The 20,514-nt window shown below is 35.3% G+C and overlaps 1 protein-coding gene across 1 annotated transcript in view; it reads left to right on the top strand.

The window, feature by feature from the left end:
• Nucleotides 1-20,514, top strand: part of SCN9A (sodium voltage-gated channel alpha subunit 9) — a 137,461-nt gene that overhangs the window by 37,693 nt on the left and 79,254 nt on the right. Inside the window, exons 2-7 of the mRNA XM_053665234.1 lie at nt 10,454-10,760; nt 16,223-16,341; nt 16,690-16,779; nt 17,344-17,472; nt 18,900-18,991; nt 19,984-20,190. Of these exons, the coding sequence (XP_053521209.1) occupies nt 10,503-10,760; nt 16,223-16,341; nt 16,690-16,779; nt 17,344-17,472; nt 18,900-18,991; nt 19,984-20,190 (895 nt within the window). The 5' untranslated portion in view covers nt 10,454-10,502. The remainder of the gene's footprint in view (nt 1-10,453; nt 10,761-16,222; nt 16,342-16,689; nt 16,780-17,343; nt 17,473-18,899; nt 18,992-19,983; nt 20,191-20,514) is intronic.

The raw sequence follows: 20,514 nt of genomic DNA, 5'->3' as shown, positions 1-20,514 counted from the left end.
CCACCATCTATGCTACTTATTTTCTGTACCTTCTCCCCCCTTCTCCTCCCCCCACTCCCCTGTTGCTAACCCTCCATGTGATCTTCATTTCTATGGTTCTGCTCCTGATCTAGCTGTCCTCTTAGTTTGCTTTTGTTTTAGGTGTGGTTCTTAATAACTGTGAGTTTGCTGTCCTTTCACTGTTCATATTTTTATATTCATTTTCTTAGATAAGTTCCTTTAATATTTCATATAATAAGGGCTTAGTGATGATGAACTCCTTGAGTTTGATCTTATCTGAGAAGCACTTTATCTGTCCTTCCATTCTAAATAAAAGCTTTGACGGATAGATCAATCTTGGATATAGGTCTTTGGATTTCATGACTTGAAATACTTCTTTCCAGCCCCTTCTTGCCTGTAAGGTCTCTTTTGAGAAATCCTCTGACAGTCTGATGGGGACTCCTTTGTAGGTGACTGTCCCCTTATCTCTTGCTGCTTCTAGGATTCTCTCCTTCATTTTAATCTTGGCTAATGTAATGATGATGTGCCTTGGTGTGTTCCTTCTTGGGTCCAACTTCTTTGGGACTCTCTGAGCTTCCTGGATTTCTTGGAAGTCTATTTCCTTGGCCAGATTGGGGAAATTCTCCTTTATTATTTGTTCAAATAAGTTTTCCACTGGTGGCTGTTTCTCTTCCCCTTCTGGTACCCCTATAATTCAGATGTTGGAAGGTTTAAAGATGTCCTGGAGGTTTCTAAGCCTCTCCTCATTTTTTTGAATTCTTATTTCTTCATTCTTTTCTGTTTGGTCATTTTTTCCTTCCTTCTGGTCCACTCCCTTGATTTGAGTCCCAGTTTCCCTTCCATCACTATTGGTTTCCTGTGCATTTCCCTTAATTTAAATTAGTTTAGCCTTCATTTGTTCCTCTAATTTGTGACTAAAATCAACTAGTTCTGTGAGCATCCTGATCAGCAGTGTTTTGAACTGTGCATCTGAAAGTTTAGCTATTTCTTCGTCACTTATAGAGTTATGGGCTCTGGGACTTTGAGTTCTTCTTGAGCCACGTTTGGTCTGTTCTCACCCATTACATATGAGGAGTGGAGCCTTAGGCGTTCACCAGGGTGGGGCCACCCAGGTCACTGGTATGTGGGGGCGGGGTCAAAGTGGGGCACTGATGTTCCCCCCTGCTGTTTCCTGCTGCTGGGGCCTGCATGGTCTGTCTCACTGCTCACTCCTTTGCTGGTTTATCTGTGCACGAATGTGTGACTGTGGTCAGCCTGACCCCTTGTGCCCTTAGTGGGTCTGCCCGCTGATACTCCACACCTGGGATCCACCCATGGCTGCCAGCGTGCCTGGTTTGGTCCCGTGGATCTTTCCTGCCTGACCTTGCTCCACTGCTGGCTTCATCCCTCTTACTCCTCTGGCTGAATGGTTCACTGTTGTCGGACTTCCGTATAGTTCAATCTTCTGTGTTTTAGCTGCGTATTTTGTTATTAAAACTTTGTTGGATTTAAACTTGGTTGTGCGAGAAGGTACAGTGTTTCCATTTATGCCTCCATCTTGGTGGAAGTCCTGATTTAAATTATCTTTATTCTAAAATAAAACACACCCAGAATGCCTTACAGATGTATTTTTTAGCTTATTTAGTCATAATGACTCTCAAGTACAGGGTCCAGCACAAATAATGCCACCCTTCTTTAATTACAAAATCACGAGAATGCAATTCTGTAACATAATAATATCACACTCAAGCACGCCATATGACATTTTAGGTGAAATGTTCAAACTGCTGTCCCTGTTGTGCAAGACATTTATATATCCTATCAACCACACTCAAGCAGGTGTTACTTCTGTCAGACCCTGTATAATTAGGATTTAGACACTGTGACTCTAGTCTTGTTCTATGTTTGTAAGTTGTGAGCTCATTCCTTACCCAAGAGGGCACATTTATAGAAAATTATCCTCCCAACTAATGACTTAAAAAATTTGATCAGCATTTCTAATGTATCTCTTATTGATCAAACTGATGCTAATTTGTACTTTGTAAAATATTACTTTGTATATTAATTATGATTCATTTGAATTAAAAGTTCAAATATGTAGGTCTATTGTCAGGTAGTTAGTTACATTATAGATGATGGCAATGTATTTTCTTGCTAAAGTCAAATTTACTGAGACATTGTTCTTTTTTTTATTATTGTTCAGTTACAGTTGTCCACATTTTTCCCTCCCGTACTCTCCCCCACCCACCCATCCCACATTCAGTCCTCCTCCTAGCCCCTTTGTGTTTGTCCTTGGGTCCTTTATACATGTTCCTTAACAACATTTTTCTTTCTTTCCCCCATTATTTCTTTCCCCATTCCCCTCTGGTTACTGTCAGTTTGTTCTTTATTTCCATGTCCCTAGTTATATTTTGCTTAATTGTTTATCTTATTGTTTAGGTTCCACCTATAGGTGAGATCATACGGTATTTGTCTTTCACCACCTGGCTTATTTCACTTAGCACAATGCTCTCCAGTTCCATCCATGTTGTCGCAAAGGCTAGGAGTTCCTCCTTTTTTCCTGCTGCATAGTATTCCATCATGTAAATGTACTACAGTTTTTTTATCCACTCATTTACTAATGGGCACTTAGGTTGCTTCCAACACTTGGCTATTGTAAATTGTGGTGCTCTGAACATTGCGGTGCCTAGGTTGTTTTGGATTGGTGTTTCAGGGTTCTTAGGGTATAATTGCAGCAATGGAATTCCTGTGTCAAGAGGCAGTTCCATTTTTAGTTTGCTGAGGAAATTCCATACTGTTTTCCATATGGCTGCATCAGTCTGCATTCCTACCAACAGTGCACTAGGGTTCCCTTTTCTCCACAACCTCATCAGCACTTTTTGTTTGTTGATTTGGTTATGATGGCCATTCTGACTGATGTGAAGTGGTATCTCATTGTGGTTTTAATTTGCATCTCTCTGAAGGCTAGTGATGCTGAGCATCTTTTCATATGTCTTTGTACCCTCTGTATGTCCTCCTTGGAGAAGTGTCTGTTCAAGTTCTTTGCCCATTTTTTAATTGGATTGTTTGTCTTCCTGGAGTAGAATTGCATGAATTCTTTATGTATTTTGGAGATCAAACCCTTGTCCAAGGCATCGTTGGCAAATATATTTTTCTATATAGTGGTTCCCTTTTCATTTTGCTGATGTTTTCTTTAGCCATGTAGAAGCTTTTTAATTTGATGAAGTACCATTTGTTTATCCTTTTCTTTATGTTCCTTGTTCTAGGAGACATATAAATGAAAATATTGCTGCATGGGATATCTCAGATTTTCCTGCCTATGTTCTCCTCTAGGACTTTTATAGTGTCACAACTTATATTTAAGTCTTTTATCCAGCTCGAGTTTATTTTTGTGTATGATGTAAGTTGGTGGTCAAGTTTCATTTTTTTGCATGTAGGTGTCCAGATCTCCAAACACCATTTGTTGAAGAGGCTATTTTTACTCCATTTTATGCTCCTGTCTACTTTTTCAAACTCTTTTTATGAAGCCAACATCACCCTGATTCCAAAACCAGATAAAGGCACAACAAAGAAAGAAATCTACAGGCCAATATCACTGATTAACATAGACACTAAAATCCTCAATAAAGTATTGGCAAACTACATCCAGATATACATTAAAAAGATCGTACACCATAATCAAGTGTGATTCACACCAAGGATGCAAGGATGGTAAAATATTTGCAAATCAATAAATGTAATACGTCACATAAACAAAAGGGAATACAAAAATCACATGATCATATCAGTAGATGCAGAAAAAGCATTTGATAAAGTACAGCACCCGTTCATGATAAAAACACTCAGCAAAGAGATAGTAGAGAGAACATGCCTCACTGTAATAAAGGCCATATGTGAGAAACCTACAGCCAACACCATACTCAATTGGGCAAAAACTTTCCCACTAAGATCAGGAAAAAGACAAGGGTTTCTGCTTTTACCACTTCTATTCAACATAGCATTGGAAATTCTAACCAAAGTGATCAGACAAGAAAAAGAAGTAAAAGACATCCAAGTTGAAAGGAGGAAGTAAAACTGTCATTTTTTACAGATGACATTATGGTGTACATAGAAATCACTATAGATAGACTCCACCAAAAAATTACTCTACCTAATTTGGCAAAACAGTGGGATAAAAAGTCAATATTCAGAAATTGAAGGCATTTTTGTACACCAACAATAAAATATCAGAAACAAAAGTCAGGGGGGAAAATCCCATTTGCTATAGCAACAAGAAAAATAATGTACTTTTAGGTTTATCTAGGAGTAAACCTAGGTACTTTATTTTGTAGAATGGTGCTAACCAAGGAGGTAAAAGACCTATAGTCAGAAAACTGCATAATACTGAAGAAAGAAATTAAGGAAGATGTAAATAAATAGAACCATATACCATGTTCATGGATTAGAAGAATTAACATCATCAAAATGCCCATACTACCCAAAGCAATTTATAGATTCAACTCAATCCCTATTAAAACACAAATGAAATGTTTTACAAATATAAAACAAACATTCCAAAAATTTATATGGAACCATAAATGACCCTGAATAGCCACAGCAATTTTGAAAAAGAAGAACAAAGTAGGAGGGATCACAATACCTGATATCAAACTATTTTATGAGGCCACGGTAATCACAATAGTCTGGTACTGGCATAAGAACAGACACATAGACCAATGGAACAGAATAGAGAGACCAGAAGTCAACCTAAGTCTCTATGGCCAATTATGACATTATCAGTTTTATGTAACATTGGTATAATTCTACATCTTTGTTTCTTTTAAATAAACTTTTTATCTTAGAATAGTTTTAGATTTTTGGAATAAATCCAAACTATACAGATAAGACAGAGAGTTCCCATGTACTTAATACTTGGTTTCCATTATTGTTAACAATTTACATTATTTATACCAACATTTGCCACAATTAATGAAACTATACTGATACAATATTAACTGCTTTTATTCAGATTTTCTTAGTTTTCCCCTACTGTCCTTTTTCTCTTTCTAGCTTCCATCCAAATTACCATATTACATTTTATCATTATGTCTCCTCAGGCAGCTCTAGGCTGTGGCAATTTCTCACACTTTTCTTGTGTTTGAGGATGGTCACTATTTGAAGAGGTACTGGTCTGGTATGTTGTAGAATGGTCCTGACTTTGGATTTTTCTGATGTTTTCCTCTTGATTAGATCTAAGTTATGAATTTTGGGGGGGACTCTGTATGTCCAAGTACTATTCTCATATCATATTGAGGGAATATATATTATTAACATGAGTTATCACTGTTGATGTTAGCTATAAATTATTTAAATTTTTTAAAAATGCTCATGTATGGATTCCATTGTGTCTTCAGAATGTTTTAAAAATGGATGGTACCCCAACCAAAATTTTACCTACAGGAAAATATCATTATCTGTGTCCAGAGAAGTGACATTTTTCAAGAAAATCTTCATTTGCCAATAGTTAGCTTTAATAAAACATTCTATTTTACTTTATTTTATATTTTTCCACTGTCTTAAGTAAATTAGAGCTAACCTAATTTGATACAGATTTTGGCAGACTTTCAAAATAGTTTATTGAACCAATTTAAATTTTATATAAATAGATTTTTTGTTAGTTATAGGTAACAGACTCAGTGAGGAAGTGTAAAACAGAGCTTAAGATTATTATAGATTAGTAACATTAATTATTCTCCTGCTTCTTGACATTATAAAATATTATTTCTTAATCTCTTTAATCATGATTAAAGAAACACAAAATTCAAATATTAGCCTTTTTACAAAAAATGTTGAAAGTTGTCAAACAAAAATTCCTGTTAAAGGAATTCAATGAAAAATATTTTTAAGAGAATAACTAATTTAATTCCACTTTTTAAATGATAGATTTCACATGTAAGACAAAGTATGTTGATAATAATCATTTAAAAAGCATAATTCATTTTAGAAAATTATATGGACTTAATACACACATATCCTAGGTGAACCACAGTAGAGTTGACACTCTGACATTAATAAATTAATTCGGAGCTGCAGTTTGGAGTTACAACATTAGGCACTAGTTGTCTAAGTACCTTCTAATATGAAGAAATTAGGTGGGCAAAATAATCATGAGAACACTGAATTACTTTATGTGTCTGTGCAATATTGTGATTTCACAAAGAAGATGCTATCATAATAACTAATAAGAAGTAGATATATAATAATACATGTTTTCAAAATTGCAAATTAAAGGTAAAAATATTGATTTTATTAAATATATTAATTAAGGTCAAATAAATTTAAGTGATTTTCAAATACATTTGCTGAATAAAAAAGCATGATATTTTCCTTGTAAAATTTTGAAAAATAATAAAAAATATTTAAGAATAGTAAAAATAATCTACGGTCCTAGATAGGTATAAGTTTCATTAAACATATTGTATACTTAATTTCAGATTTACTTTATATACATTTAAAAATTAAGATGAATGTACATGTATGTTTGCCTGCATGTAAAATGCATTCTATTAATTATCTATTCAACTCTTTTAAATTCATTAAGTAGTTTTTGAAAGCACTGTTTAAAGGCAGCTCAGTTGCTCAGTTTTTTTATTATATATTCATTTTTTAATGTAATGAAACCCTGACTATTGACTTTTGGATTGATTATAATTTTTTCATATTATAAAAACATTGTAATAAACATCTCATAAATATTTGAAGACATCTGATGTTATTGCTTTTGAATAAGTTCCTAGAAGGGAAGTTATTTGGCAATATAAATGAATCAACATATTTAAGGCTTTTGGTAGATATTGCAAAATCACACTACAAAAGTTTATATGCGTTGTTTATTCCCATCGTCCAAACTAGAGCAATGATGATGAAATACAATCAGGATCTCTTCAGTTTACTTTTGCAGAGACCCTAATGTGAAGCAGATGTCTAGGGTCTTCCTTCAGTTTTTAGCCTGATCAGGAAAGTATCTCCCATGCACGGGACCACTGACATCCATCACTGCCTCCCCCACTGTCCGTCCCAACGTTAGTGATTCAGAAACTGTACATTGAAGTTTGCATGAGTAGGGAGTGAGGGGAAGAAAAGGAGGGAGAACAAGAATAGGAATATAGAAGAGTGGAATTGGTGTTTGGATATTTGAGTTCACAACATCTACTTATCTGAATTTCTATCTAATAATTCTTGAAAGAAGTGACACTGTCCACTGGAATGTAGGACATGCAGAAGTACCCATTCCCCAGCTATCGTTTCTCCAAGAGACTATGCATGTGTGCACTGAAAGTCTGCTGAGGCCAGGAACCTCTTCCCTTCAACTTGATGATTTTCAAAGTGTTGAGGAGTTTCTTAAGGCCATGTGGCAACTGCAGTTACAGCCTTATTTCTGAGGTCAATGTAGTGCATTTTCTAAAAGGCTACCAACTTCTGGATTCAAGTCCCCTGGTTTGTAACCAAAGTTTTATAAACTATAACAAGCTGAGCCTTGAAGTGCTACAATTAAACTTTAGCTTCTCCTGAATTAATATTAGGGCAAAGCAATCTCATATTTATACTAAGCTTGTAGAGATTTAAGGTGGTTGGTGCCGAGTTACATACACACTTTGTTTCCACTTTAATAAAAACATTTCCTCTGGCAATTTTCACCAATTTTATGAGTCCATTTTTTTAACCTGTTTTTATGTTTTATTGAGATGTAGCTTCTATAACATAGAAATCACCCTTTAAAGTGTACATTCATTGGTTTCTAGAATATTTACAGAGTTGTACAACCACTACCACTACCTAATTTTAGAACACTTTTATCAGCCTCAAAAGAAAGCCCATTCCCTTTACGAATAACTTCACAATCATTAACAGTTACTACCCATCACCCCCACCACTCGACCTCTGGTAAATAATAATCTACTTTTTGTCTCTGAGGATATGCCTATTCCAGACATTTCAAACAAATGGAATCATAAAGTATGTGGCCTTTGGGTCTGGTTTCTCTTGTGGGGTTTTCTGGGTTCATTCATGAAACTTGTATCCATACTTCCTTTCTTTTTATTGTCAAATAATATTCCATTATGTGGATATACCACATTTTGTTTATTCATTCATCAGTTGATGAACATTTGGTTTGTTTCCACTCTTGGCTGTTATGGATAGATAATGCTTGTATGAACATTCAAGTACAAGATTTTGTGTTCTCTTGAGTACACGCCTCATAGTGAAATTGCTGAGTCATGATGCAGTCTTTCTGCATCATTCTACCTTTGCATGTACGCATGCAAATGCCCCTTGTATTTTTACTACATTCTTTAAAATACCCTCTCAGCTTTAATTTCAATCAAAATATATATGTCTGTTCTTAATGGTGTTGAGTAAATAGAAATAATGGAGTAAATAATCTTAGTATAATACTCTAAAACCCGGGGCAAACCAGGAAAACACAGAGTCAATTAATGATTGAAATTCTGTTCACAAGCAATTATATCAATTGCAGGTGGCCAGCAGGTAGACTGAGTTGTTTTTCTTTGTTCATAATTATAAAAATCCGTAATTCTAAGTCTGTAGCTAGACGTGTGTTGTTATTTCCAATATGTCTTGGATGGTATTCAACATGTTCTCTCCTGTGAAATGTTGCTGTGTATCTAACCACTTATAAGACGCTTTTAGGTCTCCACCACTGGAGAGACTATAAAACAACCCAGGAATTTATCACAAATGAGGAAACTTTGTACTTAACTTAGAGGATATGTTAAGGTTGGCGTTATTTAGGCTAATTATTTCTACCCTCCTTTACTATGTTGAAAGCAGGTTTATCTTTGCTGTATGATTTGGTGTGGTTGGCATCCCCTTTTTAGAATCTAAGTTTCTTAAAGAAAGAAAAAACTGTGCTTTCTCTTTAGTCTCACAGTTTTAATTGCATGTTAACATGCCCATGTTAAGTATTTGATAATAACATTTAAAATGAAGATGGGTTAACATATTTTAAAAGAAATGTGATGATGTATCCCAAGGCAGGAGGCAGACTCAATTGTGTGATAAATGATAAAAAGAACCTTTCTTTTTTTTTTTTTTTTTCAGAAAAGCCAAGTCAGCTTTATACATTTTAAAGCACATCATCACATTACAAAATCATTATCTGTGTTGTTTTTAAATTGGCTTACCAATTTTTAAAAATACATAGATTTCTGATAAAGGGTTTATATTGATATACTGTGCCCAAATAATTAAAGGGAAAATTATGTATTTTTTCCAAATATAAGTGAAATTTATTTTGTTTGACATGGGAACAGAGGAGACCGGGAAAAGAATAATTTATTTCTGCTTCTCAAAACTTTTTTTTAATCTATACAACCCATGTTGTTGCTACTCTGATTCACCTAATTTTTAGACTTAGCTTTGGAAAAGAAAAGATCAGACTATGGCTTCTCTTAATGGCTTCCCTCTGTGTGTGATAATACCAGTTAATGTACAGTCTTTCAAGCTCTTCACAGTGGGTGGACTTGCTGGAAGTTAATGTGTCCCAATTCTCATGCAATCCTAATGCAAAAAAAATCAAAAAGGAGAGAGAGAATGAATTAATTTTTTTCTAATGCAGGAGTTATGAAGGTATCTTGACTCATTGAAATAATGAGTCTATTATTTTTTTACATGACTTATTTTTATGTTCTTTATTTGGAAAATTCCAAAATAATACGTCGAAGCTTGTATTTTCTACTTTTTCTTTTTCTTTCCTGTAGTTTTTGTAATATTTTCTTCATATATAGGTTGATCAGGGAAGTCATGGTGTGAATGCATATCAGAGTGGTGTGTTTACTTTTTAAATCAAGTCACAAACATTTCCCAAATTTATCTTCTTTGTGCTTTTCAAAACATTTTCCCAAATTAGTTTTAATTCAAAGCAAATATATTTTTTGATTTGTGAAGGAAAACGTATCTGTTATAAAAGATAAACGTGTAAATAGAGTAAAATAATCTTCCATGACCCCATTTCACAGAAGTGAGTTTCCCCGCGAGAAACTTGGAGGGTGAGAGCATGTCCCAGCTGTGAGACAGAGAGGATCAGCTGGTCAGAGAGGCGAGAGGAGAGCCTGGAGAATGGTGGTGTCCAGAGTTTTGGCATAAAGTCTTTTCAATGAGGAGAGTTGAGTTGAATTACACTAAAAGTGAATACAGGTGAAAAGGAAAGGAAATTAAAAATTTTAAAGATGTATTTGTTTTACCTTAAAAGCAATGAAGTGCTAAGTTCAAATTTTAAAATAAAGATGGTTAGAAGGCATGGAAAATAAACATTGCACAGAGTCATCACTTAAATGCTAGCAATTCTGTGAACATTACTTTTTGCAGTTAAAACCAAAATGCTGTTTATTATTAATAATGATAATTATTATTATTTTAATGCACCATCCTTGATTGGCAGACACTTAGGCTTCATTTCTTCATTTCCATGTAGGCCTCTTATGAAGGAGCTGAAGGAGCAATAAAATATACAGGATGAAAACATGGCAATGTTGCCTCCTCCAGGACCTCAGAGCTTTGTCTACTTCACAAAACAGTCTCTTGCCCTCATTGAACAACGTATTGAGGAAGGAAAAACAAAGGAGCCCAAAGAAGAAAAGAAAGATGATGATGAAAATGGCCCAAAGCCAAGCAGTGACTTGGAAGCTGGCAAACAGCTGCCCTTCATCTATGGGGACATCCCCCCAGGGATGGTGTCGGAGCCCCTGGAGGACCTGGACCCCTACTACGCAGACAAAAAAGTGAGTTCTCTGCAGCCGCAGAGCTGCGGTTTCTGCTTCTTTCTGTATAGAAGGTCATTGTAAACTGAAGTGGAATTTAGGGAAAAACTACAGCAGGACAAAAATACTCATGTAAACATATGTAGGATATTCAGAATATATACTTTTTCTCATTTTTCATCAAAACTGGTTCTATCTTACCATTTGACTTCCTTAATCTTTTAAAAGTGTTTAGTATAATGTCCTGTGTTTTTGGATATGCTATAATGCCCACCGGTAGGAACAAAATAATTGTCAGGACTTTTCCATAGTGCACTTCTATGGAGGTGACAGCTGACTCTATGAGAATATATAATATTGCTCAACTAATGATGAAGTTTGGACAGCTGCTTCATTTATGATGTCGGAGAGAGGGGAGTCTGAGCTGGTCAGAGAGGTAGGGCATAAATCAGAAAATTTCCATTATTTAAAGAAGAAGGAAAAAGGGTATCTCATAAAATTACCCAGGAAATTGAGACAGAGAAAGGCTATTGGAATGAACAAGGAGGATGAGTTGGTAACATTTTGTAAGCAGTTTGTGTTAGGTGATGGAAATCAAAGCCAGACAGTGGCGGATAGCAAATAAGAAGAGGAATTAGCTGGCAGTATAGGATGTTGAGAAATTTTCATTCTTCAAGAAAAATTCATGTGACGTACCAAATCAGTTGAAAACCTTTTACTCAGAGTATAAAATATGTTTGAAAATAAAGAAAAATGTTTCTCAGTCAGGGAGAAAAATACAGTGGTTTGGAATAAGGTACCTAGTTGTTGATGTTACCAGACAAGGTACAAGCTACAGGTCAGATTGTAGTTGCATCAGAATAGTGGAGAGAAGCCTTATTGTCTGAGTGAGACCTGAGTAGTGAAAGGAGGATGGATCTAAGAGTCTGATATGTTAAAGTAAATGCAGGCACGTCAGAGGAAATGCATGCTAAATGCTGTCGATATTTTTCCTACGACAGGAGTGGAAATTGCCCTTTGAGAGTCCGTGTTGAGAGTAGCAGAGTGAAGGTTTTGATTGCACTAAGGAAATGGGAAAAAGTTTTGAGCAAATGCTAAGAGCTTATTATTTTGAGAAAATGAGAAGGGGATTACAATAATTTGTGACAACAGGAGCAGACACAGCCAGGTTGAAGATGGCAAAGAGGAGCCAGCGCTGCTCTCCAGGCAGCGCCGTGCCTGCAGACGGGTCTCCGAGAGGTCCAGAAAGGCAGGGTGAAGTCCATTTAAAAACCAGGTGTTGAAAGACAAATACCATATGATCTCACCTTTAACAGGAAGCTAAACAATAAAACAAACAAGAAAGCAAAAAAAAAACAAACAAAGACACTGAAATAGAGAACAAGGGGACAGTGACCAGAGGGGAGAGGGAAGGGAAGTTAAAAGGAAAAAGGGGGAGGGATTTGGAGAACAAATAGGAAGGACACAGGGATGAGAACTAAGGGGGTGGAAATGGGAGGGAGGTGGGGAGCACAGGGCGGGGGAGGCTGGGATGGGAGAAATAGACAAAAAAACTGTACTTGAAAAGTAACTAAATAAAATTTAAAAATATATATTTAGCTTAAAAAAATAAAAACCATTGAGATTTTTAAAATAAACAAATAAAAAGGGATATTCCTTAATATGGCATCTAGCAAATAAAATAGCATTTGAAATGTCTTGAGAAATATAAAATGTGATTACTTTCACTTTGAGGGTGCAAACACATCCGTCTCAGTGGTAGTTGCTATGACACAATACCTAGTGTGAATTTTACTTCACATCAAAACCAGCATCTAAACAAGCTGGCGGCACAGTAGTAGAAGGCAGAACACCCTCGAAGCCCTTGATATATTGCACAGCGTTCTAATTACCCAGCCAGTATTCTGACATGGAAAGTAAGAATGCTAATATATACTGAGGGTCTCTGTGTGTACTAGACATTTTAGACAAATTAGCATATGTATTCATTACAACCTGGGGTAGGTAGGAATCAATACCCAACTTTTATATGAGGTAAAAAACTTGGGGGAATTAAGTAGCTTGTAAAATATTATGCACTAGTAAATTTTGCATTCAATTTTTAAAATTGTTTTATTGTTGGTCAATTACAGTTGTCTGCATTTACCCACCTCCCAATTTTTCTAATTCAAGTTGGTTTTACTCTCTCCTGGGAAGTTCTATTTATTGTGCAACACTTCTTAGTTCAGTTTCAGCTGTATAGCAACCACAATGCTAGCAACTTTAAAAAAATGAATGAAATAATTAATGAGTAAATCATGTAGCAGTCAAAATAAAAGTATTAATTTGACTTATTACTTCATTCTGAAAAAATTCCTGGCTTCCCATGGATATTATAGCATTTTCCCATTACCAAAGTAGGCCTGGATATTGCTTAACCAGCTACCTTTTAAGGAGGAAAGAAATCTTTCTGGCATATAAACTATCACTAATATTAGCTTAAAGTGACTTGAGAGGTAAAGAGAAAATGATTTCATTTGAATGGAGGATAATAGACTTATTAACTAAGAGTAATTTTAGCTATTGTGATAAGCCAATTTGATAATGAGACTTTGGTATGAGACTCCAACCCCTCACCTTGGCCCCAGCTCCTTTCAAAATATACTACACCAACCACATCAAAAGCCTAACTCAATTCTTAATACTTTGGGTAGAATCAGGTCAAACAAAATCATCTGTTTTTGTGGTCCACTATTGTTAATATCTGAAAAAATATGCAAAGGAATAATTGAGTCCTTTTCTTTTAGTTGGAAGATTTTATAAAAAAGATTACATTTATTTGTTTTTAGAGAGGGGAAGGGAAAGAGAAAGAGAGGGAGAGAAACATCAATCACGCACAACGTGTGGAACCACATGTTGGCTCTCAAGTGCCCCAACTGGGCACCCGGCCTGCAACCCAGGCATATGCCTTGACTGGGAATTGAACTGGCAATGCTTTGGTTCACAGGCGGGCACTCAATCCACTGAGCCACACCAGCCAGTGCTCCGTTTGCAGCTTTAAATTATCAATATTTTGTACCTTGTCCTAGCTCCTCAAACATTCTTGATATAAGTAATTTGAGTTCTGCTTACAGCTTTAGGGTTGAATTCTTTACCTTGACGTATTGCTTTCTCAGTATTTTTCATTATTCACACTAATTGGCAAAACTTTATTTCTGCTACATTATAACCATTGTTTGGATTAAAAATCTTAATGATCCCTATTTTTTTCTGGGTTCAGATTTTAATTTATATTTGAGTATAATTATTAATGATTTGTTCAAAGAAAGAACACTTTAATAATAGAAGTTAGGGCTTCATTTTTATGTGATCATATATAAGTGCTTTTTAATAGTGTTATGTAGTACCTTTATGATATGTGAAAGTTTGTGTCTTTAAGAAAGAATAAATTACCAATCAGCCTCTACTGTGGGAATTAAGAAGACAGGTACATTGTCTTATTATCTTCATATCCTTGGTGCCTTTTATGTTGCCTATCATAGCAGCATCTGCTCCCACCAGTCACTGAGAGTTTAAATGTACCAGAAACCTAAACACGTCACAAACACTAATTGCTAGCCCACACTCTGCTGAAGGGCAGCTATGATGGTAAGAATCGTATCTGTCCAACTCTAAAGCCATCACTCCTTAAGCACTCCAACTTTATGTTCAATAAATTCTTCAGTAAACAAGCAAAGTTTAAAGAACTTATTCAGACTTTGACATCTCCTCGTCTGCTAATAAAATTTTACAATTTTCTAAAATAACTCAAAATGATCTCTAAAATTTCATAGGCATACCTCCTTTGCCTACCTATAGTTAACTCCTGGGTGTGTATAAACCCAGACATTCCTAAAGAAGTTTTTAATGTAAACAAAAATTGGATATTAAAAGTCTAAAGATTGACAAACGTTTGTTTTAAATTTCAAGTACAAGGTGACTTTCTCTTGCCAAGGCTAGGTAGTAATGTTGTGATTTTCACCTGAGCTCAGGTAGCCGGTTGTTGCTGATGTCTCCCTGACGATTCTGACAGACATGTGACCCTGTTCCTGCTTCACTCTCACACTCCTCCACTTTTATTCCTCTGTCTGATTCCTGTCACGGCTTGTCTTCTATTAGAATTACTGTGTCCTAGGAAGTCCCGTGACTGCACAGCTCCTGCCTCATTTATGTTTAAACTCTTGTCATCACCTCTTATGTCATTGTTGCTAACCTCACTACTGTAGAAAATTGTAGAGAATTCAATTGTGAGTAAATTTTAACAAGCACAGTATATGGAGATTTGAGAAAACAATAGTTTTACTCAATACTAGGTATTAATTTTAAAACTAATTTTTTGATGTAAAAGTGAACTTTATGTTGTTATGTTTAGACATAGGTAATATAGTGAAAGGGACCAGGACTATCAAAGGGCATCTGAACAGGAAATCTGTTCTTTTGAACAGATTCATTTTCTTGAGAAGAGTGCCACATATGATTAAAGAGCAAGAGATTCAAACTTATACCCCTAATTTGGAAAAATGATGATCACTCATAAACTTACATAAAATTCAGATTAAACAACAACAACAAATCAAAATTAGTGTGTTCTAGTTAACACAAGTAAATTGCCTGCCTGTGCAGGAAAGTGATCTTTGTGATTTTTCAATGTACAAGCATTAGATTGTGTTAATGGTTTGCTATTGTTGCTGTTTACTTGTTTGGGTTTTAAATGTTTTAACTAAACACCAAATCCAGGGAGGATGGCGCTCATTGTGTCATGGTTATATATATTAAGACTATTTGGTACAATTTGTATCATTTTTAAAAATTACCATGGATAGCAGCAAGCAAGTCCTTTAATATATGTCCTTTTATTTTAGCTTTTATTAGTATTACATCTAAAATAGGAAAATTGATCTGGATACTAAGATTCTTCCAACTCTAATATTTCTTAAATGTGTTAAAAAATTTCTTGAAGGAATTTGTATTTTGGAGCACTTGCTACTAACCATGACAATAGCCAACAAGTATTAAAAGTCTTAAGGTGTCAAAGAAAAAAAAAGTCTTAAGGCATTATGGTAAAAAGTCAGGGGTACATAGTTTCTATTTGGTTTGCTTGCAATGCAGTGTAATAAAAGAAGGAAATTATTTTTTAAACTAATTCCATGGCCACAAGTTATTGTCACCAATGTGGGTGTTGAAGGGATGTAAAAAAAAGAAGACACTCTATTTGGGAGCACTAAGCAACACATGCTCATAAATAGTTCACTTCTTAATTTGCTGAGAAGTAATAGACTCGGAGTTCATAGGCCAGCCTGATATCTATAGCTGCATCAGTGGTGTTGGGACCATATTGCTTGAGTCCAATGGCAGTGTTTCATTAATAGGACACTACCACAAGGAGAGGTCAACTGCCGAGATTAATGTGCTAGACTGAACGTTTGGATTCTCAATTTCTTCCTGTTTTCTCTTTGATCCTGCAGACGTTCATAGTACTGAACAGAGGGAAAGCGATCTTCCGCTTCAATGCCACGCCAGCTTTGTACCTGCTCTCTCCTTTTAGTCCTCTGAGAAGAATATCTATTAAGATTTTAGTGCATTCATATCCTTTCAGAAATGCTTAGTTGCGTCGGTCCTTTAGAGTGGAGTTTTTGCTGTTTTATTTAAAAATAGATTCTTCGTCATTTCGCACCTGGAAAGACTGGTGTTAGAGTTTCATGTCAGTGGAACTTGGTGTAAATCTCTGAGTAGATTGGGAGAATGGCAGTTTTAACGTTCTAGGATAAATTACTTTTACCTATTACTCCCATGTTCCAAAAGATTAACATTAAAGTGTATAAACTTATTTACAATTATTTATTCTCTAAGAAAAAGATTTCGACAAGTGTCGTTATTCAATATTCAAGGTTCCCACCATGGTCTTTCATCATATTCCTTGATTCTAGGCTACTTTATTTGGCATGCTTATTATGTGCACTATTCTGACGAACTGCATTTTTATGACCTTGAGTAACCCTCCAGAATGGACCAAGAATGTAGAGTAAGTGGGCCTAAGTACATTTCAATACGGTCTTAGTATTATCACTCTTATCCTTTCCTTTTCCTACCAGAAAGTTATTCCATCTATAAAAATTGTGGTATTTATCTTCATGTGTGATATAGTTGCTTTTCTTTCAATTATTTTTCCCTCTACAGTATTAGTCTGTGAGCCATATAACAGAATAATTAGATAGGGTGATTAGATAATATAGCATTTTCTAGAGGAATGAACTTATGAGACACCCTGCCTATTATTAGACATGTCACACATTTTTATCCTTGGGTGTACTTCTCATAGGAGCAACACAGGAATTTTCTAGGCAGGTCTAAACCTATATTCTTAGTAATTTTCCATACCTCTACTTTCTAAAAGAGTTCTGATATGGGCATTTGAAGGTTTCCTGGAAAGACCTTGACTGTTTTTTTCTAACAGTTAAGAGTAGGTACACAAACCAATAGCTATACTGCAGGAGATGACTTTCTTTGTTTGATCAGAAAGAAATTAAAATATAAAGATTATGATAGTGTTTTCATATCTAACACCCCAATGGACTCTTCTGTCTAGGTACACTTTTACTGGAATATACACTTTTGAATCACTTATAAAAATACTTGCAAGAGGCTTCTGTGTAGGACAATTCACTTTCCTTCGTGACCCATGGAACTGGCTGGACTTTATTGTCATTGTTTTTGCGTAAGTACCACATTCATTTTTTTCAATGGCAAACTCATGAAAATCACAGACAATTCAGTAAGAACAAAGGTTTGGGGTCTCATTTTTTGCATGTATAATGGTTATGTTTAAAGCTAATTGTTTGTTGGCAAATACTAAATTTTTCAGAAAGTTCATTTTTTTCACTCAAAAGTATATTGACATCATTAAAATTGACCCTCTCCCTCCATACCCAGCACCTGGCTGGGCAGTCTGTGTGATGCTAATTAGTTCTTTTTTTCCAGTTATTATTTAAAAACTAACAAAACCTATAGGAATCACAGGAAGAAATCAAGTCCTTAGTTGTAACTATGGTACTCTTTTTATTAATCGGTGCTATTCAAGTGCTAATAATTAGTATATTAAAGTAGAGGAGTCAAAGGGCTCTCACTACACTAAACCCAACATTAATGCATTGTATATGTGTTTCGCATGAAGCCCACAGTTTATTTTCAAAGGAAAAATATTACATTAACATACAATTTTAATTTACTCATTGCTACTCTCTTCCAAAATTTGTCAGAAATATTTGTTTTATTTTTTGAAATTTCAAACCTACTACAGTATTTTTTGCTCCCTCATTTGGAATTGTAAAATGAGTTCAGGTTCATTGGAGGGACTTAGGCAGTCCTGAAGGGTCTCTAGATTCCCAGTCTCCCATCCCCTCACCCCTGTCCCACCTCCCTGTCCATCAGGCGCCCTCCTTCCACTGTCACATAGGTCTGCAGTTGTTCCTGCCACCACTGATGAGACAACATTGCGTCAAACAGGGCTGCCTCTTCTCAAGGGAGCCGCTTTTTTATTGAAATAAAGTATACAGACCATAAAATTTACTCTTTAAAAGTATAAAATTCAGTGTTTTTTTAGTATGTTCACAAAGTTGTAGAACCATCATCACTCCCTAACTCTAGAACATTCCATCTCCCCAACAAAGTGGTCTCTTCCATTCTCTCCTCCCCCCGTCTTCCGTAAACCACTCACCTAGGTTTGATCTCTATGGATTTGTCTACTCTAAGCTTTCACATGAATGGAATCATAGTCATGTGGCATTTTATGTCTGGCATCGTTCAATTAGCATACAGTTTTCAAGGCTTGCCTCTGATGTTGTATAAGACTATTAAGTATCCATAGTACCATAATGTTGACATCTAATAAATGGAGCATTTAATTGTTTATTTAGGCACTTAAGTGTATGTAATTATTTTAATAATATATTGTATTTTGCTCACATCAAATGAATCAAATAAAATCTAATTAAGTTAAATCAGTTATGACAGGAAAAGAAAAGGTTTGCAGAACTGTACCTTTAAATAAGACATTCCAAACATAGGAAATAACCTTGAGTAAAGGCACAGGTAAGTATCATAGACTCTACCTAAATTCTGAATAACTCTGATTTAATTCTACAGGTATTTAACAGAATTTGTAAACCTAGGCAATGTTTCAGCTCTTCGAACTTTCAGAGTCTTGAGAGCTTTGAAAACTATTTCTGTAATTCCAGGTAAGAAGTGATTGGTGTGAAGCATTAGGCCACTCATAACTCCAACTACTTGGGAGTTGTTCTTTGTTTGTTTGTGTGTGTGTTGTCATTGTGTTTGTGTGTGAACTCCCCATTGCAGATATGTGACAGAGTTTGTGGACCTGGGCAATGTCTCAGCGTTGAGAACATTCAGAGTTCTCCGAGCCCTGAAAACAATTTCAGTCATTCCAGGTGAGAGTGGGATTAAACACCGGGGCTGACTTTGATCACATGGAGGAAAGACAGTAAAAACTTTCTCTTGTGCAAATTCAATGAAATCCAATTTCTTGTGTTTTTCAGACTCCTTATTAAAAGTCAGCCTTTGAGTTTAATCAGTTGCATGGGCCTTAGAGAATAAAGATGGCCTTCTGGCTCACATCTCAACTTGAAATTTTCCCTCCTGTCTAATAGTTCATTTTCCATTTGACCTATTCAGGAATGAAAATTTCAATTTGTTTTCATCATTTTCATAGAGTTAAGAAAAAAGAGACAAAAATCAGCATGAAGGTATTGCATGACACATTTTCTTATCTTTTTTCAACAAACCATTTCTTGACTGCAAATTTGTCAGTTGTCACTCTGTGTTGCAATTCATCCTCTTCTCTGTGTTAGTGTAGAGAGAAATGGTTTGTTTGGCAAGGATTTGCTGAATTGGCACTTTTACAAATCACTTTTTACAAGTGAGTGTGGATATGATTTGGGCAACTAAATTATTCACTTTGACAATTTGGTTATTCCTTGGAAATATTTTACAATTTTTGAATCATTTGCAATACTATATAGAAACAAAATATATGTAAAACAACAAATCCACCCTTTTGACCTAGTGGGCTTTTTTTAATTAGGTTGTTTAAGGTCATAGATTTGACATAATGCATGCATTTCTAGGAAAGCTTGTGTTTGTGTTTGTTTTACATTCAGGCGTTCAGAGACTTTATTTCTTTATTAATATTTTTTTAATCCCCTGCATCCAGGCCTAAAGACCATCGTGGGGGCCCTGATCCAGTCGGTGAAGAAGCTCTCCGACGTCATGATTCTGACTGTGTTCTGTCTGAGTGTGTTCGCGCTGATTGGGCTGCAGCTGTTCATGGGCAACCTGAAACACAAATGTCTGCGGACTTCACTTTTAAGTAATGAAACATTGAACATGTTGGATACCCTTGACAAAGACAACTATACAGGTACGACTAGTCCTACAGTTAATAGGTTGAAAGAAGGCTAAAAGCACTGGTCTCCTTTAGCAATAAAATGTTGCTTTCATTTAAATTATTTCAAAATTATTTAAATATGTAGAAAGTGCTAGAGTGTCAATTTTGATCATATTATATTTTTTATAAATCTCCCTGGTTCAAAGCTTTCTAGCAGTCCTGGTATTAGAAATATAAGATACTTTTGTAATCCTCAATTTCTGTAAGAAAAAAAAGAATAAATTTTGTTCCAGAAAAATTAATTTAACTGTGAATTAATAATATTAATGATCACATTCCATCATAAGATGTATCATA

The sequence above is a fragment of the Artibeus jamaicensis genome, unplaced genomic scaffold (assembly GCF_021234435.1).
Source record: "Artibeus jamaicensis isolate MK-2021 breed Jamaican fruit bat unplaced genomic scaffold, CSHL_Jam_final contig_391, whole genome shotgun sequence".
NCBI lineage: Eukaryota > Metazoa > Chordata > Mammalia > Chiroptera > Phyllostomidae > Artibeus > Artibeus jamaicensis.
Note: the sequence above shows the minus strand (reverse complement) of the source record. Positions and strands in the feature narration are given on the sequence as shown.